The sequence below is a fragment of the Manduca sexta genome, chromosome 22, assembly GCF_014839805.1.
Source record: "Manduca sexta isolate Smith_Timp_Sample1 chromosome 22, JHU_Msex_v1.0, whole genome shotgun sequence".
NCBI lineage: Eukaryota > Metazoa > Arthropoda > Insecta > Lepidoptera > Sphingidae > Manduca > Manduca sexta.
This window is the reverse complement of record NC_051136.1, coordinates 733,093-759,465: the sequence shown is the minus strand read 5'-3', so window position 1 is coordinate 759,465 and position 26,373 is coordinate 733,093. Positions and strand designations below refer to the sequence as shown.

General features: G+C 41.8%; 1 protein-coding gene across 1 annotated transcript in view; it reads left to right on the top strand.

Annotated features, from left to right (window-relative positions):
- The window catches only part of LOC115451719 (tyrosine-protein phosphatase 10D), a 42,382-nt gene that overhangs the window by 5,662 nt on the left and 10,347 nt on the right, over nt 1–26,373 (top strand). Inside the window, exons 2-15 of the mRNA XM_037441641.1 lie at nt 8,020–8,278; nt 11,686–11,792; nt 13,280–13,457; nt 21,146–21,249; nt 21,519–21,790; nt 21,861–22,069; nt 22,348–22,454; nt 22,722–22,832; nt 23,107–23,325; nt 23,620–23,743; nt 24,636–24,817; nt 24,891–25,005; nt 25,083–25,364; nt 25,452–25,522. Coding sequence (XP_037297538.1) covers nt 8,020–8,278; nt 11,686–11,792; nt 13,280–13,457; nt 21,146–21,249; nt 21,519–21,790; nt 21,861–22,069; nt 22,348–22,454; nt 22,722–22,832; nt 23,107–23,325; nt 23,620–23,743; nt 24,636–24,817; nt 24,891–25,005; nt 25,083–25,364; nt 25,452–25,522 — 2,340 coding nt within the window. The remainder of the gene's footprint in view (nt 1–8,019; nt 8,279–11,685; nt 11,793–13,279; nt 13,458–21,145; nt 21,250–21,518; nt 21,791–21,860; nt 22,070–22,347; nt 22,455–22,721; nt 22,833–23,106; nt 23,326–23,619; nt 23,744–24,635; nt 24,818–24,890; nt 25,006–25,082; nt 25,365–25,451; nt 25,523–26,373) is intronic.

The window sequence follows — 26,373 nt, the reverse complement described above, 5'->3', positions numbered from 1 at the left end:
TGGTGGTCATGGTCACTAGGTTCACATTTCATGTAAACACTTGAACATTTAATCAAAACTTATACACACGCGTACGAACTACAAAAGAAATGCCGACAAGGAGTCGGCCACCGCGCCGCACCGCGCTGCGCCCGTACAGCATCAGCTGTTGTGCGTCTTACAACTAACATTATGATATTTTTTTAATAATATTAAATTTTGTTTCTAATGAATAGTTTAGTTTATCTATCCATACGTAACGCTGTATAGAAATTTAAGAAAATTTCAGTAAAATAGTAATCATTCGATCGCGCTGTATTCGTTTTCGGTAGCGCTTCCCTTACATCTTGTATTTTTGCCTACCTACATGTTTAGACAAAAATGTCGAATTGACAACGTACCTATCTTACCAGCTTACAAAACGAGTGGTGCGCCTCGGCAATCTTTCTTTGCTAATAATAATAATATTATCGTTATGGTGATTAGGTCTAAATACAACCAGCAATACAATAAAATATTGTATTATGTGCCTTCATAAAACACACAGCGTTGATGTGAAGAAGCTGTCTATGGTTATGCTTTGTCTATAGTTATATACCTGTATAATCTGTGGATTCTGTTTACTTACACCTTCTTCTCACCAGAGGCGCCACTGTCGTGACGCTTGTGGCGAGTTGACAGTTATTTGAATCATAGCGTTTGTGGTTTTGCTGTGTTTTGCCGCGAAGTTTCAGTGATAAAGTAATTGCAAACAACTTTATGTGCAAAATTAGTGCATCAAGTCCAAATTATTCATCATTTACTTCGGTAAGTCTTTAGCATATTTTAAGATGAGTGATAATCGTGTTTATGACCAAGATAAGCCTGATTTTGTTGCTCCGGAGGGAGAACAAAACAGGGCTACGGGCTCGCGTGAAGATTTACACAGTTCATCTTCTTCCTCATCTTCGGAAGATGAGGAGGGTTTCGCTAGCCCACCGCCGAATAAGCGATCAAAACACGATCACCGACATAGCTCATCTACCGTCAATGATCCACGAATAGACGCATTAATGACTCAGGTAGCTTGTATATCAGATTATCTTACGAATTTACCGTACCATTTACATACTGCAAACCAACCTTCGGATAATTTAATAGGAACTCCATCAACATCACAAACACCTTTTTAAATAATCCTACTCAGACGGACGTTAGTTTGGGTGAAATTCACGTTGATTTTGATAGTAAGATGGTTATTCCTGTAGCCGATAAAGATCGTCTCAGGAATCTAGAACAGTTGCAAATGTTTGATTCACCGGCGTGGAAATCGATCCGTTATAAAAAGGCATTACAAACGTGTGTTGCTAGCCCAGGGTTTACAGCATTAAAAGTTAATGAGGAACTCTGTCATTTCAACAATCAGAAAGATTATTTGCAGTCCACAGAACAGGTGTTAGCAGGCTTGTCAAATTCTGTCTTGGAGCAACGGCAGCTATTACAAACAGGTCTTCAGAGTCTGGTAAATTGGGCTGCCGCTAACCCTGAAAATATAAATTCTAATACCTTGGTAGAAAAACTAACGGGTCTTTTGGACCTAACTCAGAGAGTAATAAGAAGTGGGAGACTATAATGCAGGTTATTTGTGGTAAGCGGGGAGAATGTATACAGACTAGGCGTGATAGAATTTTAAAAGAGATAGCCAATCCCAATTTAAAAGCCACATTACAGAGAATCCCGCCAAGCTCTGAGTATTTATTTGGACGTGAGAAATTGTTGCCAGTCATACAGTCTTTGGGTGGTACACAGGTTTGGTTAAATACTCCAAGCTACATAAAAGAGGACAAACCATCAACATCTTCTTATTCTAACCGTGTTACACATAATAAGGATGTTAGGAAGAACAAATATCATGATAATAAGTTCCACCGCACTCCAAAGAATAAGCCAGATTTTAAGAAGAATCAGCCCTTTCGTCACAGTAAAAAAGGCTCAGAATACAAGCACAATCCAAAGACATCACAAAAGTGACTATCACTTCGAAGGGGGTTGTTTAAGAAATCATTTAAAAGTTTGGAAGGAATTGGGCGCAGGCCCATTTATTCAAAAGATTATAACCTATGGCCGTATACCTTTCAAACGAAAACCCCCCTTGCAGTATCCATACAGCCATATACAAAGAGCTTTAACAACCAAGACAACGGCCCAAATGTCAGAGGTCATAATCAAATTAAAATCCCAGAATATTCTAGAGAAACCATTGGTAATAAATTCTGGTTTCTTTTCAAAAATGTTTTTGATTCAGAAGCCAGATGGGGGGGTGCGTCCTATTTTCGACCTCCGGAACCTCAACAGTTATGTTGCTACAAAAGATTCCAATTAATTTCTCAGGTGGACGTTATGGATTTCCTTCAAAGTCAGGATTGGTTAACGAAGATAGACCTTCAGCAGGCTTATTTTCATCTACCCATAGCGGAAACACACAGGCGTTTTCTGCGCGTCATATACAAGCAAGAAATCTTGCAATTAACAGCCTTACCTTTCGGTCTATCCTCTGCTCCTCAAATTTTTGCAGCCCTATCAAATTGGATTGCGGAAATCCTTCGGGCTCGAGGAATCAGGATTATAGTATATTTAGACGATTACCTTTTGGCCCACCAGAATTGTCTCAGCCTTACCAAACAGGTTACGGAAACCGTGACTCTCTTAGAGTCTCTAGGATGGCATATAAATTACCAAAAATCAACACTAATCCCTACCCAGCAGTTAGAGTATCTGGGTCTCAGGTGGGATACTCAAGTCCAGACAGTAAACTTACCCTTCAAAAAAGTTCAGTCAATACAAACGAGCATTCGGGGCATTTTAGAGGTAGAGAGTTGTACCTTAAGACAGACTCAGAGCTTGCTAGGGCAACTAAATTTTGCCAACCATACAGTACCCAAGGGCCGTTTACATTGCCGCCAATTCCAGGTTTTTCTCAGACAGTTCAAACAGACCAGACCTCGGGAGAGAAGGCTACTAACCCCCCTGTGTGATACAAGACCTAAATTGGTGGCTGAAAGAGATAGAGCACAGTACGGTCTCTCTTCAAAGAAAGGAAATTACTCATTTCCTCACCACAGATGCATCGGATGCAGGCTGGGGTGCCCAACTAAATGGGGTGTTCTTGGCCAAGAGGTGGACATCACGCCAGCCGAACTGGCATTCCAACGTAAAGGAATTGTACGCAGTTTTTGCGGCCATAGAGAGTCGGCAGGTAAATTTGTCAAATGCGCATATCCTAGTGCAGTCAGACAATCGTACACTAGTGGCGTATATAAAAAATCAAGGTGGCACTCGCTCAATAGCACTGCTAAATCTCACCAGCAGGCTTCTGGAGCTAACCGAGCAGCTCAACATAACGCTGTCGGCATGTTACCTCCCGGGGAGGCTAAACGGCATTGCAGACCGCCTGTCGAGGGGTCGGCCAGTACCCGAGTGGCACTTGTTACCCCAGGCCACGGAGGCCATATTCAGACAATGGGGAATTCCGGATATAGACCTGTTCGCATCCGAAAGCACCGCCGTCGTTACCAGTTACGTCACGCTGGATTCACAAGATGGATCAGCAGTATACTGCGATGCATTCAGTCGCGAGTGGGACTACAATCTTGCTTGGGTGTTTCCACCACCCAATCTAATTCCCAGAGTTCTATCGCACCTCAATACCGCGAAGGGTCTTTACATAGTGATAGCACCCCAGTGGACCCAATGTTACTGGTTACCAGACCTACAAACTCGAGCAATAGAGGATCCAATAACCATATTGCACCTGCAGAGGGTACTCATAGATCAGACCACCAGGCAACCACCTACCCAGGTGGACAAGATACATCTCCAGGCTTGGAAGGTTGGGGGTGGTCGGAACACATCTCGCATTGGAGTGTAGATGAACAAAAATTATTAAATAGCAGCTGGCGTTCTTCAACTCTGGAAACATATAGGGCTCCGATTAAGCGCTGGCAATCCTGGTGTAAATCAAATGACACTAATGATAAATCTCCAAAGGGTGAAGATATTGCTCGATTTTTAGCAAACCTTTTTCTTAAAGAAAACCTAGCATTTAATACAATTCTTCTACACAAGTCAGCCATATTTACTCATTGTAGACCGTGGAAATAAAATTATAATAAAAAAATTTTTTATTCAGCAAATATTAAAAGCCATATCGCTGGCTAGGATACCAACTAAAAAGACGCCTATCTGGGATACTAAAATATTATTTGACTGGCTGTTAGCTACTCCGCATTGTGAGACACTTTTTGACATATCAAGGCGTACAGCTTTAATATTGCTTCTGGCATCTGGTCGCAGAATACATGACCTAACCTTGCTAGAGGTGACTGAGGAAAGTCTTGTTATTGAAAATGACAAGATTATTTTGTGGCCTAAATTTGGTTCAAAAACTGACACAGGAACACATCAACAATCAGGTTGGCTTTTGTTAAAGAACCAGAATGTTAATATTTGCCCAGTCTGACATGTCATGAAACTCTTAAAAATTTCCAAGAACCGTCGAGCCAGTGGTGGTAATATAATAAGCCTTTTTATTTCCATTATGGGAGTCATTAAACCAGCTTCTAGGACAATTATAGCTGGATGGATCAGGTCCATTTTCAGGGAAGTTAAAATAGATGCACCCCCTGGCAGCATTCGATCAGCAGTAGCATCAAAGAGTTGGGTAGAAGATAGACCTGTACAAGAAATATTAGACAGAGGTAATTGGAGGAGTATGTCAACATTCACCAATCATTATTGCCGCAGAGTACAAAGACGGAATGATCATTCTGAAGATTTGTTGCAGAGAACATTCTCAGTTATATAAACAATAGTTATTATTTTATTATTATTGTTATTTTTGTTTTGTTTTGTTTGATTATTTTACCTTATAATAAGGAATTGTTATTTTATTATTATCCTTTTGTTTTGTTTGATTATTTTACTTTATAATGAGAATAGAATTTATAACTGTGATCAAAATGATAGAATTATACGATTTTCATTTTTATATTTTCTACTTAAATAAAATATATATATATATATATAATTGTGGTAAATATAATAATCACATAGCGTTTGGGTATTTAATTTCTCCCTTCTCACCAGCAGATAACAAACAGGTCTTCACATCAACGCTGTGTGTTTTATGAAGGCACATAATAGCACTGTTTTGCATTCCAACAAAACAGATATTATGTGTAGAATAAAACACACAGCGTTGCAGCAAGGCTCTTGCAGGTGAGTGAAGACACGTATGATTCAAATAACTGTCAACTCGCCACAAGCGTCACGACAGTGGCGCCTCTGGTGAGAAGAAGGTGTAAGTAAACAGAATCCACAGATTATACAGGTATATAACTATAGACAAAGCATAACCATAGACAGCTTCTTCACATCAACGCTGTGTGTTTTATTCTACACATAATATCTGTTTTGTTGGAATGCAAAACAGTGCTAATATTATTTCTGAGTAGCGAGTAGCACATTGTATTTAGTTGTATTACGCATGTAGGTAAAAGAAATTGTTTTGAGGTGAATGACCTAATGAACTTGCGTGGCAAAATCGTGATGTATGTACATCATGTTATAAAATCGTTAAAGTAAAAAATAATTCCTGCGGCTAAACCATTGATTGTAATTTGATAATTTTTGGTATACGTACTACTAACGTGATATTCGGTATGTGGTTTCATTTAATGTCGCTATGTCGTCACCACCCTGTATATTGTCCCACTGTTGAGCACAGGTCTCCTCTACTACTGAGAGCGATTAGGACTTGGTCCACCACGCTGGCCTAGTGCGGATTGGTAGACTTCACACACCAACGAAATTCCTATAAGAAAATTCTCAGGTATGCATGTTTCCTCACGATGTTTCCTGCACCGTTAAAGCAAGCGATAATTTACAAAGAATACACACATATTTTTTTTAGAAAAGTCAGAGGTGTGTGCCCTTGGGATTTGAACCTGCGATCATTTGTCTCGGCAGTCCGTTCCACAACCAACTAGGCTATCGCCGCATCATAGCTAATATAAGTACATAATTATTATAAACGTGAAATTTCATTGATGCATTTGGTGCCGGGAGCGTATATTTAATATCTATAGATAAAAATTAAAATCGTGTAAAAGGAGTTTGAGGTTAAAGGTGGTTGGAATTAGTAAAATCATGTTTGTTGATTATAAATTCGTCATTCTCACATTGCGCCGGGGTAATATTTTCGTAAAAAATTATTAAACACGTTCAGCCGCAAAATATAAGAAAACTTATTTTCTGCTTCAAAAGATATTTTAAATAGATGTAATGTCATTAAAATTTATATACATACTTAAATACGTTATAAGTTGTAACTAGCTATATAGCTAACTCACTACAGTAATTTAGTTTTAAATATTACATTCTTGCAAAATAAATGTGTCAATTATGTAATTTATAAGGTAATAAATAGTAATTAAAATTTCTGTTAGCATTATTTCATTGCCACGTTTATTGAGAATTTAATACACATTAAATTTACAAATGTAGAAGAGCCGTTCAAGATCCGTCAAAAAGTAATTAATACGGATGCAAGTCTTATTTTCCTTCGGCACACCCCTGCTAATCGACACATATTGACCACATATTGGTCGTCCATTCACTCCGGCGCTCGATTATGCGCCGATGGCATTCAATACGCGTTTAGCTGTTGGCTGCGCGTGCGCACCTCCACGACGCGCCGCGTCGCCGCGCCGCGCCGCGCCGGTGACAATACCATCATTAACTACATATTGTCCTCACACGTGTATAATATGTACCCCGCGGTTTATTCTGCATTCTATTAACACATGGAAGTACGTATGCGTACAATATATTTTAAGCTATCTTCTATCTTCTTTATAAATAAAAGTGAATTGATGTTCGTTATACTCACCCAAACTCAAAAACGGCTGAACTGATTTTGTTTGTTTGCTTACCGCTGATTTTGTCTTAAATTCCTATAGTTCAGCAGTGGTTTAAGAAAAAATATTGAGAAAATCCAGAACAGAAAAACAATCTTAATTGGTAATTTTGTGTGGATTTTCTCCGTCATTATGGACCGATTTTGAAATTCCTTTGCGTTGGACTTCGAATAACTTCCGTTTGATAACATTTTGATTTCAGTGGTGGACCTTAGAATTAGAAGATGCAAAGGAGAACTCCTCAAAATCAAATAGGATTTGATATTTTTTTTTTGGCTTCAGTCCGATTTAATTTGATGTTTTCAAACTAAGAAAAATATAAACATAACAAAACCTACCCAATTTTCAGCATGTGTGTCCCATCCCATGGTGTGATGTGGGGCCTATCGCCATACCGACACTAATTTCAAACTCGGGTCTGATACTGAGTAAATAAACCCAATATTAATGCCAGACCCGGGACCACATCGCAGTGTCGCGCCACGCATGCAACGCCACTACACCACCGAAGCAGAAAAAAAAAGAAACTCGGTTAAAGTTAATTTAAATATTAGCAAGTTTTATTTACTTAACGAAACCAAATAACACGATGCTCCATGAATTGGAGTTGAGATGTTGATTATGATTGATAATTGGTGATCAAGAAATATAATCGAAAATATTGTAGATAATACAAAGTTCAGTTGATTGGAGGTTTAGGTTGGATTCTTCCGGTTCTCCCGGCACACGCTACTTCTTATTCCGAAATGATATATAAATTAAAAAAATTTTTTTAGCTTACCTTAATTGTGAATTAAAAAGTCGCAAGACAACTTGTACCTATGTCTGACAGTTCTTCTTACGTTAGAAATATTGTACGAGGTTGGGACTTGAGAGTCGGGGCAACATACCCAACGGTGGTGGTGTACTGTGTGCACCAATAATGATAAACTCATATGCAATTTCTGTTACAATTGTGGTACAGATTTCACTATTTGTATCATCGGCCGGCATCCATGTTTGATTTAATGTAACAGCTGGTTTCCTAGTCCTGACTGAACGATGGTCTAACGATGTGCGTTACATGAATGTGTGGTATGTGCAGTGTTTCTGCGGCGGCGTGCAGGGCGCAGACCTGGTGATCGAGATCCCGGGGTCGGGCGCGGGGGAGAACGCGGACGGCGGCCACTACCGGCTCGACTACTGGCCGCGCGACGGATACCCCGCACCCAACTACACCGTGCCCGCGCGCGCCTTCACCATCAACTTCCAGGGGCTGCCGGGCACCAAGTACCACTTCATGCTCTACTATTCCAACGCCACGTTCGCTGACCTGCTCACCTGGAACCAAACCATCATCACAGGTCAGTCGTGCGATCGTATAGTCATCACACAATTGTCTTTGACATTTTTATTGTAATCTACGAGTTACACGTGACTGCTGAAAATCCATGGCCGAATTTTTTATCGCGCGCATGGTGCTGCTACCTTGCCGAAACTGACAATTACATGCGTCTGATATAAATGGTTCATCATTCGTATAATATCTTAATCTATAATATAAAAATAAGTCGGGTTTTCTTTCCTGACGATATAACTCAAGAAGGCACGAACCGATTTCCACGGTTTTGCATTCGTTGGAAAGGTCTCGGACTCTGTGAGGTTTATAGCAAAGAAAATTCAGGAAAATTTTCAAGAGAATAGCAGGAAACAGGGAAAATCATTTTTCACATACAGTGCCACCTCTGATACATAGCATGTACTAAAAAGGCGCCAGTACCCTTTGTTCGTGGAGTGCTATAGGCTATATATCATCACGCTATGACCAATAGGAGCCGAGCAGTAATGAAACATGTTGCAAAAACGGGTAAAATGTATTAGTTTTGAGAGCTTCCCTTGCGTGCGCTGCGTAAACGGTTAAAGTTATGCAACAATGATGTATGACGGGATTGTTCCTCTTAAAAAGTTCTACAAAAATATATTATAAAACAAAGTCTCCCGCTGCATCTGTCTGCCTGAACGTGTTAAACTCAAAAACTACTCAACATATTAAGATGAAATTTGGTATGGAGACAGTTTGAGACCCTGGGAAGAACATAGGGAAAATATATAGCGTGACTTTTATAACGGAAAACTTTAGCCTGAAAAACTTTATAACGCGGGCGGAGCCGCGGGCAAAAGCTAGTTATTAATATTCTGGATCCTTTATTTTCATATTTTGAAAGCAGTTGGCCGGCTATCAGAACAGAGGCGTAGGATTTGAGCCTGCGTCACGTTAATGGCCGCACGTATTGCGCATTACAATCTTCAAGTTACGAAACGCGCCGTGAAATCACTTGCTAGGATTTTTATTGTGATTCACGCAACTGGACCTCAGCAGAATTCTGAAATCTAGCTAGAAACAATATATCGATAACAGATCAAGGAAATGTTTACGTTGATTATTGATTAAGTACTTACTTCATTTCCAATTCCATGTTACGCGACAACCCTCGAATGATCGGAAGGCATGCGTTAGATTCGCGCCGGTCGCGCCGATGGCGCCCGGCTCCATGCGGAGGACATCTGGTATTTGAAGTGTTGAAACAGTTGCATTAATTTTAAACCAAGTGATGATGTTTGTGTGAATATTTCTAATCTATACTATTATACATATAAGCAGATGAGTTTGTTTGTTTGAACGCGCTAATCTCGGGAAATACTGGTTCAAATTGAAAAAATCTTTTAATGTGGGATAGCCCATTTATCGAAGAAGATTATCGGCTATATAACATCACGTTATGACCAATAGGAGCAGAGTATCAGTGAAACATGTGCAAAAACGGGGAACTTATTTTATTCCTTTTGAGAGCTTCCGTTGTTTGCGCTGCGTAAACCGTTAAAATTACGCAACAATCATGTATAACGGAGTGTATGACGTCTCTCTTAAGAAAATCAAAAAATATATATTTATTATAAAACAAAGTCCCCTGCCGCATGTGTCTGTCTGAACGCGATAAACTCAAATACTACCCAACGGATTTTGATGAAATTTGGTGTGAATATAGTGTGAGACCCTACGAAAGACAGATTATTTACAATCCCAGGAAACTTCAAACGGGCAAAGCTGCGATCAAAAGCTAATATATGATATTGAGGAAAAAAATATATGTTAATAATATCTTCAACATCATCTTGAAACATCATTTTGAAATACATAATGAACATCGCAATAAAACTAGTTTTCGAATTTAATCGCGGTTTTAAAGATCGGCCCGTCAACAGCTAAAATATAAACAAAAATTGTATAAGATGCCTTCGGCTAATTTCGGACGGCTTTTCGATAAGTTGAGAGGAGTCTCGAATTTAATACCCTTAGGAAACTTCGGACTCCGTGCTAATAACGCTTCTAAGGCTAGTATGATGAAAAAATAGCCATATTTTCCTGATATTTTTGCTTTATACGATCTTACCCCTTATCCGATACTATCCGAATGCACCTTAACTGTAAAATGTATGTAAATCTTTTAACTTTGACTTCGGCCGACCAATACCTCCGTCAAACCACGAATCCTGCAATGACATCAAAACATCGGCAGAAAATTAAAATATGAACCGTATATAATATAACCGCGATAAAATCCGAACACTAGTTTTATTTCGATATCGAACATTCGCGTAAACATTAGTAATCATTATAAATAATGAATTTAACAATAAATACAATACAATACAATCAGGTATTCAAGACGCGTAAACATTAATTTGAGGTAAAATCGGACGCTTTTATAAGGTGTTAACAGTATTCTCGAATTATTTTTCACTCGAATTCTATATATACTTAAATAATCGAATTGGCGCCATTGTTCTAAAAGTTAGTCAATTTTTCACAAGATCATACCAATTTACTGCAAAACTATGAGGTATGGTTTATGCACAAATTGGGTATCAATGCTTTTCAGTTTTTCCTCAGAGATTGTGTTATCAAATAGTTGCTACCAATGTAGCAAATACCCGTTCCGCATAAATTTAAGATATAAACATATTTTACGCTAGTTCGCGTTACAGTAAGTATCCTGTTAGAACTTAGGGTTCGTCCAAATGTGATGAATGCGCTGACAATGCTCATGAATAACTCACAAGCTGCGCGCGACTAGATTTGTTCGCGCGCTACTAATGTTATCATGATTCGTGAACCATCATTAAAAGTAACCTTACGACAAAGTGCTCATGGAACGAACTACGTATGAGAATACAACTGCAGGCCTTCCGCAAGCCATCGAATAAAGGTGTTAAGGCAAAAAAATTCAATAGCTGCTCATGAATGGCGCGCGTGGAAATATTCGCTATGCTTTGCTATATGCAATTGATATCCTTAAATTCATGATCAAAACTAACTAAGTATAATTTCTATTGTTTGTTATGACTAATAAATGGAAAAAGAAACACTTCCTAGACAAGGAACGCAATATTAGTTTATAAATATTGGCGATGGTCCACCATCAAATTTTTCAGTTATAAGTATGCTTTTTTTGTAAAATCTTCTTGGGATTCATTTTATGTAAAATCTCCAGATTGACAGGTATGTTTCCTTCAATGGCCGTTAGAATTATGCTGCCTGCCAAACATTGTCTTTGTTTACTTTGTTTAACACTTTATCCTTCACAATACTTAACAGTCTCCACGTAAAACGCAAATGTACAATTATGTTATATCCTTTCTATAACACGTGTCAAGGCATGTGTTGCGTGCTACACACACCCAGGATGACGATTGTGTATGTTGTGTGCAGCCCCGGAGCCGCCGACGAACCTGACGGTGACGCTGGGCCGCAACAAGCAAGCCACCATATCCTGGTCGCCGCCGGCGCTCGGCGACTACACCGGGTTCCGGTTTAAGGTAACTCCTCGTACAGCATTGCGGACGGATCTGTGCCGTGCGGCGCGCTGGACGTTATGCAGCATTCTGTACCACTTTCACTTTTAAATCTAAACACCAAATTGCGTTGATTGAGTCATTTACGCAACTTCAAATATTCGGCTTGAGATCAGCGATCATTGTATTAACCAGGCCCTGAGTTCTCCCTCAATTGAAATCCTACGCTTTGGTGTTATCATAACATAATTCTAGTGTAGGGTGTATGTTGTGTCCGCTCGGATAGCGAGCGCCGCACACAAGATGTATGAATACCATCTATAGTGCTCCACGTAACTGTGGGATTCCGGGATTAGCCTGTGTAGGTATAACCGGTTACGAACAGAACAGCATGGCAGGCGAGGAGTAATTATCTCCCGTCAATCAGTACTGTGCAGTAGTCACTGTGCCGTGGACATAGAATACTTTTTCAGATATCATGGGTAATGTTTTCCCCCACTTGGTTGTATTCCCACTTCAATAAGAGGTTGGTTCAACAGTCAACACAACCTTTTCAACATTTGCCAGTGTTAAAAATTCTTCACAAAGTTTGCCACATCTTGGGAATTGGTATCGCAATACGGCTTCAGACCTTCCAGGCTATAGCCGATTTATTATATGCTGGCACTTTATCGAGGAGGAACTCATCCTTTATAACGAATTCTTGGCGTATCAATGTAATTTAACGTAGATCAATATCGCGCAGTATACTACAGCTATTGATTAAATCTGCTAAAATCCAAGGTCTCCCTTTCTCTGGGCCTATGGACGTTTTAGTCAGCTGTGAAGCAAAGAGGTGAAGCGCGTTTATTTTCATTTTACAGGGCGGTATAGGTACCTGCTACACATAATTGAGCGCTAACAGAGAAAAACCTTTATGTTTACAATTCATTTGGGCGCAGTCACATATTCCGACACTCATTCCACTCGTTAACTTTTCCGGTTCTTATTCTGATTTTACTCACGGTTTCTAATGAGTGACCAAAGCCAGAGCGCAGTTCGTATTTCAACATGCGGTGCGTCGCCGCCGCTGGAGTCTCGTGTGGCATCAGCCTTAAACAAAGTAATACAAAGTGCCACGTCACGATGTTACGTCATCGTTATTAGGCGACACCTGCGGCGTGGCCACGCGAACTCATGCCCTTCTACTGTGACTACTTCCACTCGAGTTGTTGACTCAACCATCAATATAAGCCCATATTATGTATGTTAATTCAGCACATGATCTTTCTGTGTACTAAATTCTATCCACTCATCGGCTACGGCGTTTATTACTAATAAACATCCAAACAATGTCACATAAACCTTCACACTTTTAATATTAGTACAAGTCTATGCAGCATACCTATATGCACCACGTGTAGTCACATTCTCAGCTGATGGTAAACAGTAAATACAGAGCAGCCCAAACGTAATGTCCCCCAACACACGGCGGCGCGGTTTAGAAGTTGTGCAAGTGAGGTGTGGTGCAGGTGATCCCGCTGACGGAGCGCGCGGAGGGCGGCGCGCGCAACATCACGGTGGAGGGCACCAGCAACTGGACCTACCCGCTGCGGGACCTGTCGCCCGGCGCCACCTACCAGCTGCACGCCTTCACGCTGCTGCACGACAAGGAGAGCGCCGCCTACGCCTCGCGCAACTTCACCACCAGTCAGTACCCACACTTCACTCCTACATCACTCGTGTCTCCCTCGTGTTATTGTGCTCATTGACATTACCTTCTTTCTTCGATAGACGCTGATTGCAAGTTGCAACAATATACATTTTCCCTAAGTGAACACGTAGCTTAAGGAATGTGATCAATTTTCCATTTACAATATTGTATGTACACGAGGTATCTTCTGTTAGTTGTGAATGGTATTGAATGGAGCTGTTTGTATTAATTTATGTGACCGGAATATCGACCATGTTAGGTGCGTGTCGTGGTGTGTACTGTATACCGAGACCGTCACATGGAGGGGGAGCTTTTGATGTTATGAATGTCAGCCATCGTCAGTATGGTGTCGTTTATCATTTATGTGACGGAACAATGATAACGGCGGCGCAGTGAGTCATCAACACACGGAACTGGCACGAGCCTTGACGTACTCGACGCGGTGCGGCGGGACATTCCCGCATGGGTCACTAACATTGACACAACATTGATTTGGTTATGGTAAACAAGAAATCCCAAAAAAATATTAAAATCGTTTGTGGTAATAACAGGGAAATCGCGTTTATATACTCAATATAATATTACTTAACTGTTAAAACGGTATATTACCTTGACGATAGAAACCAATTAATATTACGAAATAAATAATTTGGCATCTATGTAACGTCTTTCCCGGGCAGCAGCTCTCACGAGTTGTTTAAGGAAATGTTGCTCTCGTGCCGGCCGCCGCGCCGTCTAACGGTGGCGCGACCCCACCGACTGTCCACCGTACCCAATATACACTACTTAATAGCCAGGCTTAAAATTGGGAACAGTTGCAGTTGTTCCTCGAAAATATCAAAGTTGATAAAGCGAATGGAGGAAGTCCCTAACTCGTTATTTCATGATCTGTTTCGGGCCACGTGGTGTTAAGGCTGGCAGCGTTCCCTCGCGTGGTAGAGTAGGTGCTCCGAGCTGATCTGAACAAGGTGCATGGGGTTGCTATCCTAACTTTATAATAAAGTAGTATACGTTATTTCGGGCTATACGCTATACGAATTATAATTATGGCAGTCTATTACGCACATATTTATTCGTCGTGTGCGGTAAAGTCTCCTCGTCATGTAAGCGGCTCGTGCGATGTTTTTTTTTACTAGCGTTGTTTGTGAAATTATGTTGTGTCAGAATCGTACCCACTTTCAACCGAAATAGCATAAACAAAAAACCTTTAATGAAAGTAACTTTATTTTTTATCGAAAAATACGTATGTAATCGCTGAGATTCAGGTTTTTATTCGCATGTCTCGAGAATACTTAACTATTGGACTCGAAATAAATCGATGGCCGATATATACATACTTCACCACTGAACACATGAAAATATTCTCTGCGTGATGTGGGTCTACCAAGTGCTGCTCGGTGCCCCTGTTGCTTGCCGCGCCGAGGCAAGCGTGTACTTATGTGCCTATATTATATAATCGGCAATAACGGTAACACCTTTGCCTATAACTTCGGGTGTGTGTGTGAGTGAGCTGACATATTATAACGTTATGTAGTTGTGGGTATTTCCATTAATCGGATCCTCTTCAAAGGCGGTCGGTATAGAATGGCGATGTTTACGTCACGGCAAAAAATTTGCGCAGTTCGGCGAAGTCGCGGCCGGTGGGCGCGGGGCGGGGGGGGGGGGCGGTCGCTCCGTACGAAAGGTGCTCCAAACACAATCATGGAACTGATTGGGCAGGCCCTCGCGCTCTGGTCACGGCCACTTTTTAGGGTCAGCGTAAACGGAAGGCGTTGCAGATTGCGACTAGCGACCGACATACTAAAATTCCGTACTTAACAATTATAAATATTAGTCTTTTGGAATTAGTTCACCATCACTCTCGCGCTAGAGGTTAGTGCTGAAGCGCTCGCGACCGCTGGACACGAGCACCGGAGCCGCCGAGTTCGCTCTGACACCATTGACATTTATTGCAATTTGCAAACAGGCGACACGTTTAGTACTAAACTCCAATTTCAATTTTATTAGTAACGCGGAGTTCTAGCGTTACGTTTTCGTCTTAACGCTTAATTTCAATAAAAACATAATGACCTTGAGACTAGTTTCGTGTCAATGTTGCAATCAGCACTTGTATGTGTTTATGTATTGCATACGTATTATGTTTTATACATTTGCATATGCGAGTCTGACGACATTGTTGTTCGCGAGAAGTCAGCGGCACCACCTACCCGCAGCATCCGGGCCCCTTCACCCGTCACCTTATCTATTCGTTTTCCTTATGCTCTGCAGGTCATAGATCTCATAGATACAATCAAAATGATTCCGCGATTTCTTATTTTACAATATTCTCTCCGCTCGCTACACCACGTTGGCTTCGTAAGTCCTATACCAAAATATAGGAAACAATTGGCGGTTGAGGTTTTTGTAGCTAAGCGAAGTAATGAAAACGAATAATAGTGAGCACACAATGTTATTGTGAAGATTGGAGATGCGGCGCGAGTGGTCGCTCGCGCGGACCTCGTTATGGTCGGTATAAAACACTCGTCGGTCACGTATTATGATGGTAATTACTTTATCTGTGAACACGACGTATTCATTTACAATACACCACTTTGTGAATCTTAAAAATACCGAACAAATATAATTCCTGTAAATGATCTTCAGTCTTCGATAAAGGTTAACAAAGCAATCTTGATTCCTTGGTGGGAGTTTGGGGTGAAGTGTGTGCCAACAAATTAGGAATCTATAGATATGCTTGAAAAACAGTAAATCTGCATCTTTATATTTATCTTGGTTTGTATTGTTGGTTGCAACAATCTATTCAAGACATTATTCAACGATAGTCATCAGGTTCAGGGTGCAATATTTTATGAGGTTTTATATTTATAATCCCCTGAAAAGTTTTATAATCACCGATGCCGTCACGTGATATTTGAATGTGATTGAAAACTCCGCGGCAAACATTTTTAAGACCTCCAGGTAAACACACGCGTGAGATGCACATAGCGCAAATAAATGGCAAATACATTTCAAGGTGAAAAGATTTGGTATGTCATCCTTCAAATGAATGACTATCGAGTTATTCCCCTCGCCAACACATTGGCGTCATCAGCCGCACATCCTAACAGGGTTTTTTGTATGGAGTTTCTTATTAACATCGACAGTTTTTTCGTATACAACTTTAGGTGAACCGTCGGTGATAGGAATCAGAGTTAGAAATTTGTCTTCTACTTCATAATTTGTGTTGACTAGCCTCATTATTAAAGCTAAATGCTTGATTGTCGACTTATCAGTGCTCTCATCTACCAACAATTAAAAATAGTTTTGCTTTTATTTTTTTATCAAGCTTTCTTCAGCCGTTTTTCCTGTCTCATTTACTACTAATAGCTCGAGCTTCTGGTTGGCTCATTGACAAATTTTCAACAGTTTTGGAATCTGGACAGTGGACATACCGATTTTATTTAATTATTCAGCTGTAAGGCAACATTCAATGCAAGGTTGTGTCCGCAATAAAACATGCTAGTTTCATTTGGCCGGTTTTTGCCATTTACTGCGGTTCCTGTGATTTTGATGTCGATGCGAACAAACATGAGATCTTTGTATTTTTCTCCAGTTTGCTCGGTGTTTAGATGAACCTATGTGTCGCGTCAGTTCTTGACCTCCGGCATATCCGATCACAGTCGCATGCAGAGCAGTAAAGACTCGAGTCACCTTTTTTACTTTTTGCGAGCCATACACTAAACTTTTCGTCGTTGGGTCAAGATGGCGAGTCAATACATTTTTGGTCGTATCTCACTACTTTCTTCTTTCTTGCTGGGGATTTATCAAAGTTTAACTATCACTACCGCTGCTTCGCATATTCCTAACATTTTGTTCAACTGATGACGTCAGTCGAACAAAAAATAATAACAGAACACACGGTCAAGTAGATATATCTCGATGGTAAAAGTACTCATGGGGATTTCCAATTCCCCAACAAAAGCAAACAATAGAATGTCGGCTAGACAAACATCAACCGAAGGATGTTCTAAGATGTCGATTACAATTACCTCCTCCGGTCCAATATTAGTAGGTTTTACTGAAGCCGACTTGATGTACGAACTACGTAGTAAATAAAATAGATCAGCATCTCGATTAAATAAACTGTAGATTTCAAGGCCTAAACTAAAAACTGAGAGAATTTCCAAAAAAAAGATTTACAGTTAAAGCTGTAGGGTAGGCTAGTGGTTACACTGGTGTGAACTGACATCATCGCATATTTGTTTGCTGGTCTGTTCCTTTTATAAACATGGGTGAAGCAGCGAACAAAAACTAGTTTATGATAAAAAGTATTTGAAGGTCAATTTAACGCACCCAATACCACGTCGACAATACACAACAAATCATTGTGCACAAATGCGTAGTTTTAGTTATTGTGAATTCAAAACGTAAACCAAATAGGATGTAGACGTCAGTGGCGGAGGGTGAAATTTTTCAAAAAGAAACACGACGCAATAAATTTTTGCCCCAGTTAACATATCGCGGTCAATTTAACGGAAAATAAAAACTTATCCAGCGGATTTGTCTTAATTCTGAACAGCCGTTAACACACCTACTAAAGTACCGATAATGCGTAGATAATTCACGAATTCATATAACCAATGAATAACACGTTTGTACATAATAATTCTCCTTTTATTTATCGCAAATTTAAATATTTATTTGCTGTAACAGCAACAAATCTATCAAAATTATAATCACAATCTATAAGTTTATTCTCAAAACATAACTTTGTAAAGATAATATCCCCAAACAAATACGTATAATATATAATTCGTCAAACAGGCGAACAGCTTACGTGTACTTGCCTACATAAATTGCTTGTAATATCATCAATTTAAATAACCAACAATAAATGTTATTCGTTAAGTTATACTTGTATCGTCTTGCCATTTTAAATTCAGTGAAATATAATTTTGTCTGAAATTAAAAATTAATCGGATCTACTTCTTATATTACGGAGTATAAATTACTCACTTTTGGCTTCTTAGACTTAACTGTCTAAATTCTAATATGTGAAATCACAAACTAATAATATACGATCATGCGTAAAGATAGGCATTAGACTATTCACAGACAGAATTTTCTACTACGATACACATTCATTTGTAATTTATAATTAAACAAGGCGCAGGTCAACGAAATGTCACACAACAGTTAATAAATAAACATCGCATATTAATATTAATACTATAATAAATGATAAATAAATAAATAAATAAATAACCTTTGATAGACGTAAAAAGTGACAATAAATAATCGGTTGAGGTGAAGCCGAACAGGCTCGTGTTCCCTTCGCTCATATGTTTCCGCACGATTCCGATGAACACTGAGATAGCAAGTCATAGAGTGCAGTTTCTGTGATTTTGATGTCGATGCGAACAAAAATGTTAGGTTGCTTTTGTATTTTTCTACAGTTTGCTTTGTGTTTAGATAAACCTGTGTCGCGTCAGTTTTTGAACTACGCATATCCGATCATAGTCGTATGCAGGGCAGTAAAGACACGGGTCACCTTTTTGTAGTTATTGCGAGTCAATACATTTTTGCTTGTATCTCACTAAATTCTTCTTTCTTGGTAGGGATTTATCAACGTCTGATTATCATTAGCGCTGCTTCGCATATTCCTAACTTTTTGTTCAACTCATGATGTCAATCGAACAAAAAAGAATGACGCAACACACGGTCAAGTAGATATATCTCGATGGTCAAACACTTATGGGGATTCCCAAGTAAGGAAAAATGTAAAAAAATTAATATCGATAAAACACACATCGACCGACGATTATGATTATTCACTAACACTGCAAATTAAAACAAATTGTCACAGAACAGTTAATAAATAAACGCCGCATATTAATACTATTATAAATGATACCCTTTGATTGATGTAAAAACTGACCATACATAATCGGTTGACGTGAAACCGAACAGGCTCGGGTTCCCTTTGCAGACCATTCCGTACCTTCATCCGTTCAGTTACTTTCGCTAATCTCCGCTTTAGATTTTACCTGTAAATTGTTAACATATTAACTATCCTGGATTATTTTGCTTGTACATAGGACAAAACACTGTGTCTACACTGTTTAGATGTTCCGTATATTTATTAACGTATGTACTGTTTGACCGCCGCCCAGGAGTTAAGTAAGTGTAGAATAACAAAATAGCGCCACGGAGTCGTTACACCGCTGTATCCACGCTGACGAGCTTCACCACCGTTTGTTCACAAAACTACTATTAAGACGCCGACCTGGAGAGACATATCACATGTTATTACATACAGATCGATAAGGTCTTATTTAGACGGATCAATAAATACGGAGGCTCGTCAACGTGGGCAAGGCGCTGGGCTCGTCGCATGCTGCATGCTTGCGGCCGACACGTATGGGGCATGCCAAGACTGCTCTACTCAATAGTTTGTTCAGAATTGCTATACTTATAAGTTTTGTTAGCACGCCACCTCGCTGTCAAAATGCAATATAAATTATTAACGCTTACTTATCGTTTTAGGATATATTTTCTCATTATAGAGAAACTATTTTGTTTTATGCTATTTTGTTCTGCCCAGTCATGGTGCATCAAGCCTGTTGTTTATATTTAGACACGTATAGTATCATAATATGTGGATTAGCACGTCTATTTCATGCATGCACGAAACCAAGACCATAAAAAGCTGCAAACTTTGCGGCGAACACTCTTCGACACAATATTATAAATACTCGTATACTACATTGTACATTCGTCTGATATGAGCGACGTTGGTAATGTTTAGTTTTCTTTTCGTTATACCTATGTTAGTGCCTGCGCGCCTGCAGTCTGCTCCTCATTATACATTTACTGCCAGTTATTGGTAACTTTCACTATTGTCCTCATGTTTTGCACCATCGCTCTTGATATCAAAAAGAACGATGTTTAATTATTTTAAAAACTTGTTAATGATTATAAAATACAATTAAACTATAGCACTAATAATTATTATAATCAGTTCGTTGTTAAATTAAAAACTAAAAATAAGAATTTAATGACTTTAAACAAGTATCGTGGTTTGAATATGAAATCAGAATACTCAAGTTCAAAAATGTTTTTTTTTAATGCATGTGTATGTACTATATGTAGACTTTGTCTATACTTAGTCTGCAGCTAACCGCGTATTGAAGTTATACATCGAAGTGTTATATCAAGTAATTTACATATAGATTTCCAAATTAAGAATAAATTTACCCAAATATAACATAAAATGTACTTCCTAAAAATGTTACATTGGTGTCACAAAATATTTTCTGAAAATATACATTTGACGAAATTTTCGTACTAATTTTTAGATTCCTCGAGCACTCCATCACACCAGGTTTCAGTTTGTGTCCTGTTATGTCGCGTCGGAGGTCTAGTCTCTCGTCCCCATTTCTCATAAAATTTGAGGCTTCCTGGAATAGTGGTGCTGCCCACAGCCGCAATGCCTATTTAACATTTAAAAAAGCTGTAAAAATTACACCGAATTGTAGTCAACACTGCCAAAGTCAGCCGACACTGGCGATACTGCTGCCTAGGAAGCCTAAACTTTTCAAATATTCACATAAGTAGTTGCATGTAGTGTGATACGCTTAGTTTGTGTACGCTCATGTCTGTCCGTCCATGTGTGTGGTGTGACTCGCCCGTGCCGTGTCCGCAGAGCCCAACACGCCGGGCAAGTTCATCGTGTGGTTCCGCAACGAGACCACGCTGCTGGTGCTGTGGCAGCCGCCCTACCCGCCCGGCGCCTACACTCACTACAAGGTGAGGGAGCCAGTGTCCATACCGAATATTTATATAGCTCATTCCATACATACACCAATATATCGACCATTCATGGGCTCGTTTAGTATATAAGTATTATCGTTTATAAGCATTTGTTTGTGGGTGAAAATATATGTGGTGCGTACAGTTTCTAGTGTCGATCACGCTCAGTCAAGGTTAAAGGTTTCGGTTCAGATCGTCGCTTAAGACTGAAAGTATTTATACTCGGTCTGTCGGTGTTAATCCAGTGTCTCGAGATGTGTGTGCAGGTATCGATCGTTCCGCCGGACGCGCGCGACTCGGAGCTGTACGTGGAGAAGGAGGGCGAGCCGCCGGGGCCCGCGCAGGCCGCCTTCAAGGGCCTCGTGCCGGGCCGCGCCTACAACATCTCCGTGCAGACCGTGTCCGAGCCCGAGATCTCCGCGCCCACCACGGCGCAGTACCGCACCGTGCCGCTGCGGCCGCGCAACGTCACCGCGCCGGCGCGCGACCTGCGCGAGACCGCCTTCCGCGTCACGTGGCTGCCGCCGCTCGACGAGAGGTGCGTCGCCGTGAGCCGTGAGCGTGGACGCAGTGCCGGCGGCGTGGCGTGACGCGCGTGTCTGTTGCAGCGAGTTCGAGAAGTACCAGGTGTCGGTGAGCAGCGCGGGCGGCGGCGCGGGCGGCGCGGCGCGGCGGCTGGCGCCGGTGGTGCGCGCGCGCGACGAGGCGCCGGCGTGCTGGTTCGACGGGCTGGAGCCGGGCGCGCACTACACCGTCACCGTCAAGACCATGTCCGGCAAGGTCACCTCCTGGCCCGCCGCCACGGACCTCACGCTCAGTCAGTACACCTTACATTTCATTATTATTTGCAAAGACGCGCACCACCGCTTTCAATTATCGCTCATAGAAAGAGTGACACGAACACTACGATGAATAGCGTCAGGGAAAGTGCAATACCACGTATTGTGAAAAAATTAAATATAGGATTAACCTTACAGTCTTGTAAGGTGTGGCGAGGCCATCAAACGTCCTTAAAAAATAAAACCGTATGTAATCTGCTCTGTTACACGTTTTATTATATTCGAATGCACTTGAACGTGTGAGTGTCGCCCGCAGAGCCGCTGCCGGTGCGCGCGCTGCAGTGGCGCCACGCGGCCGGCGCAGACAGCGGCGTGGCGCTGTGGTGGGCGCCCGCCGACGGCAGCACGCAGGACCAGTACAAGGTACGCACTGCCACTCCTCGCCCGAACCGCGCACACGGACGGAATTAATACCGAGAAAAGGATTTGGAAACGTTTCACTTTGGTTTATTACATATTTAGCTATTTAAAGTATACGATAATTTTTGGAATTATTTTTTAATTTTTGCCATATTAACTTTATTTAAAAGACGATAAAGTCAGATCTGGTTGCCATGCCCTCTGTAGAGAAGCCAATCGATCTGTGATGATTTATCGTGGTATAGTTGTGTAAAGCTCGTGGTGTTGCAGGTGTCGTACCATGAGGTGGGCCCGTCGCGCGACGACAGCAACACGCTAATGACGGCCACCACCAACGTCACGCTCGACACGCTGCTGCCCGGACGCAACTACACCATCACGGTACGTACGCCACTGACTGCCACTCACCGCCACTCACCGCCTGACACCGCCGCGGCGAATCTAGAAAAAATGTTTAGATTACATCATATATCGAAGCTCACTGATCTCGCAGCAATTTAATGGGTTTTTATTTTAAAGAATGAAATAGTTACAAGTGTATAGTAAATAAGTGTTACATTGTAGTCATATTTGTATTGTATATTGTTGCGTTTTTAGTAAATATGTATGTTTGGAGTAAGTAGTAGTGTTTGTAGAAACGTGCGCGTGTGCGCAGGTGTCGGCGGTGTCGCGCGGCGTGGAGTCGAACGAGAGCGCGACGTGGGCGGCGACGCGGCCGCTGGCGCCCGTGGTGCTCGCCGAGCCGCCCGCGCCCCCCGCGCCCGCCGACCCCGCGCCGCCCGCGCTGCACCTGGCCTGGCGCTCCGACGTCACCTCGCGCCAGGACGGCTACCAGCTGCGCTACCGCCGCCGCGGCGACGCCGAATACCGCACGGTACGACACCCGGCATGTCTCCTCCACGTCTTAATGCATTCTCTCGCCGCTACTCCTTCGGCACTGTTGTGTTGTAGACATATCTGTGAGTTGGATTTCCATCACACAAAAATGACTCCATCCAAAAAATTTGCCATAATTAATTTATAATTTCTTGTAATTTTTTTGACTTTTTACTGTCCGCTTGCTGAGGACTATTTATATTAAAATAAATTAAATTCGTGAAGACCACTAGCGAGGGACAGCGTGTGGTGCGCTCGTGCACGAGTGTAACCGAGGATTGTCTGTGTGCAGCTGGAGACGCAGGACACGAACGCGACGCTGTCCGACCTGTTCCCGGGCGCGGTGTACGAGGTGCAGGTGGCGGCGGTGAGCCACGGCCTGCTCAGCGAGCGCCACACGCTCTTCAAACCAGTCCGTGAGTCTCGACCACAGTCCGCCCCGCACCGCCCCGCACCGCCGCACTCCGCCGCGCCCCGCCCCGCACCGCCGCGCACCGCCGCGCCCCGCCCCGCGCCGGGACCCCTAGACGAGATGCCTTACTACTACGTAACGTAAATCTAATTAAATTGAACGATTAACGAAGCGTTAACGATGTTACGAAGGCATCTTGTCGGATGCGTCCCCTGGCATTTAAACTTTTTATACTGTTATTATTTGACTTTTGCTAAACGATGTTTTGTTAGTTATTTATTTTGGAATGTGTTACGACAGGGGCATGAATGGAACTCTTAATAACAGATATAAACATGTACGCGTTTAAGTATAATATCATAACTGTGAATTAATTCGATTAGTATAAGTGGTGTATGTAGATGTATTGTTGTATTTAAATACAATAAATAAATAATAACAAACTTGACTAGCTTTTGCTCGCGGCTTCGTCCGTGCTATAGTCCCAGTGACCGCCTTTAGTGGAGGTTTTCTCATAAGACTTAGTTAGCGGAGCACCTTACAGGGAACTAATGGCCAAACTTTACATTGGTAACATTTATTGTTTCTGAGATTTCGTGAGAAGTGAGTGAGTGATATTAGGTATTTATGAATTAGCTCGTTTACTTCAGATATCTATTTTAATGACCTTAGGTTTACATTGGTGTGGTTTATATTGATTTTATTACATTTTAAAACATTAATACTGGGAAGGTGGTCCGCGAAATATTAACACTAAGTTTATTAAAATGTGAGGGTTTAATGTACGTTGCAATTTCGGTCGCATGAAATAAATGAGGTTGCGGTAAGTCGACGCGTCGGCGTCCGTGCGGAGTAGACAAGTGAGTGAGCGTGTGTGCGTGCGTGCGTGCGTGCAGGTCCGCTGCCGGCGCAGGCGCTGTCCGTGCAGCGCGCCTCGTCCAACAGCGCCGCGGCGCGCTGGCGCGGCCCCGACCCCGCGCGCAGCGCCGTGGGCGCCTTCCTGCTGCGCTACCGCACGCTCGCCGACGACGCCTGGACCGACCTCGACCCGCTGCCGCCGCACACCGACCACGCCGAGGTGCGTCCTCACTCTCGCGCCGACTCCCCGCTCGTGTGCCGCGCCCCGCACTCACTGTCACTGCTCACTACAGATCGCGAACATGACGCACGGCGAGCGCTACATCATCCAGCTCGACACCGGCAGCGAGGCCGCCGCCGGCGAGACCGTCGACAGCGGCTCGCCGCTCTCCACCGAACACACCGTCCGTCAGTATCCGTTCCAACACTCTACTGACAATCGCACTAATTGTATTGATATAATGAACGTAGATACTCGTGTCCAGGTCCGAACCCGGTATCGAACGTGGCGCCGCTGGTGGACACGCGCAACATGACGCTGGAGTGGCCGCGGCCGAAGGGGCGCGTGGAGTGGTACTCGCTGCGCTGGTCGGCGACGGAGGCGGAGAGCGGCGAGGGTGGTGCCCGCAACCTCACGGCGCCGGCGGGCGCGCGCACGGTGCGGGCGCTGCTGGACGCGCTGGAGCCGGGCCGCGGGTACTCCATCGCCATCGCCGCGCACTCCTACAACCTCACCAGCGACCTCTTCACCATGGACATCCGCACGCGTCAGTACTGTCCCTGCCGCGCCGCCGCGCCGCCGCGCCGCCTCCCTGCACGTGCGCACTGACTCACCTCGCTCTTGTGTCCCGCAGGGCCCCTCATCCAGTCCGAGATGACAATCGTTAACGAAGCGGAGGACGACGACACGCTCCCCAGCATTATAGTGAGTCAAACATCTACTCTATATATATATTTTTTTTTTTTTTTCTAATAACTTACCTTAAGATTTCCGTAGAAAACTTAATAAACCATTGGTTTTGGGCTTTATCGTCGCAATCGTATCCTCGCAAAAAAGATTGCGAATAAATATGATACAAATCGTCGGCTAAGAGTGCTGAGCTGCTAACTCCACAATAGACAATTAGCAACAGGATAAAAAAAACTGAATTATTATTTTATTTCTTACAACATCTAAAGAATGAAGATCCCGTTGGTAGATATTTCTTTAAGTTTTATATATTTGCACAAAACAACTATTAACTATCAAATGATTTAGAATTATTACAGAAAAATGGAGTTAGCCATTTTTCGTTTTAGAAAATTAGATTTATATTGCTATTAAATTGGAGTTAGCATTTTATCACATTAAATAAATAATCTTAAATTTTAGGTAGAATGCGTTTATAAAAAAAAATATATTAAACACATACATATTACCATTAGTACCTATTCAATAATTATGATTAGCAGTGAAATAAAACTTTCATAAAAGTCAAAAATTTGTTGGTAACGTCTGCTTTATCACCTGCAAGTCGTTATAAGTATTCGACGATAAATATTGCGCATAGACATTTGGATACACAAAACACTAAGAATCCCGTGTTTATTACGTGCTGTTAAAATATTTAGGTGTTGTTTTTTGATTAGGGAAAATAAAAAAAAAAGAAAATGTTTTTAACACGATTACATAATTTGGTAAGTAACTCGTCATGTAGCGTACATATTAAACACTAATCATTATACATATAATTGATAAAATAACATTTAAATGAAAACTTTTAATCATCTAAATTC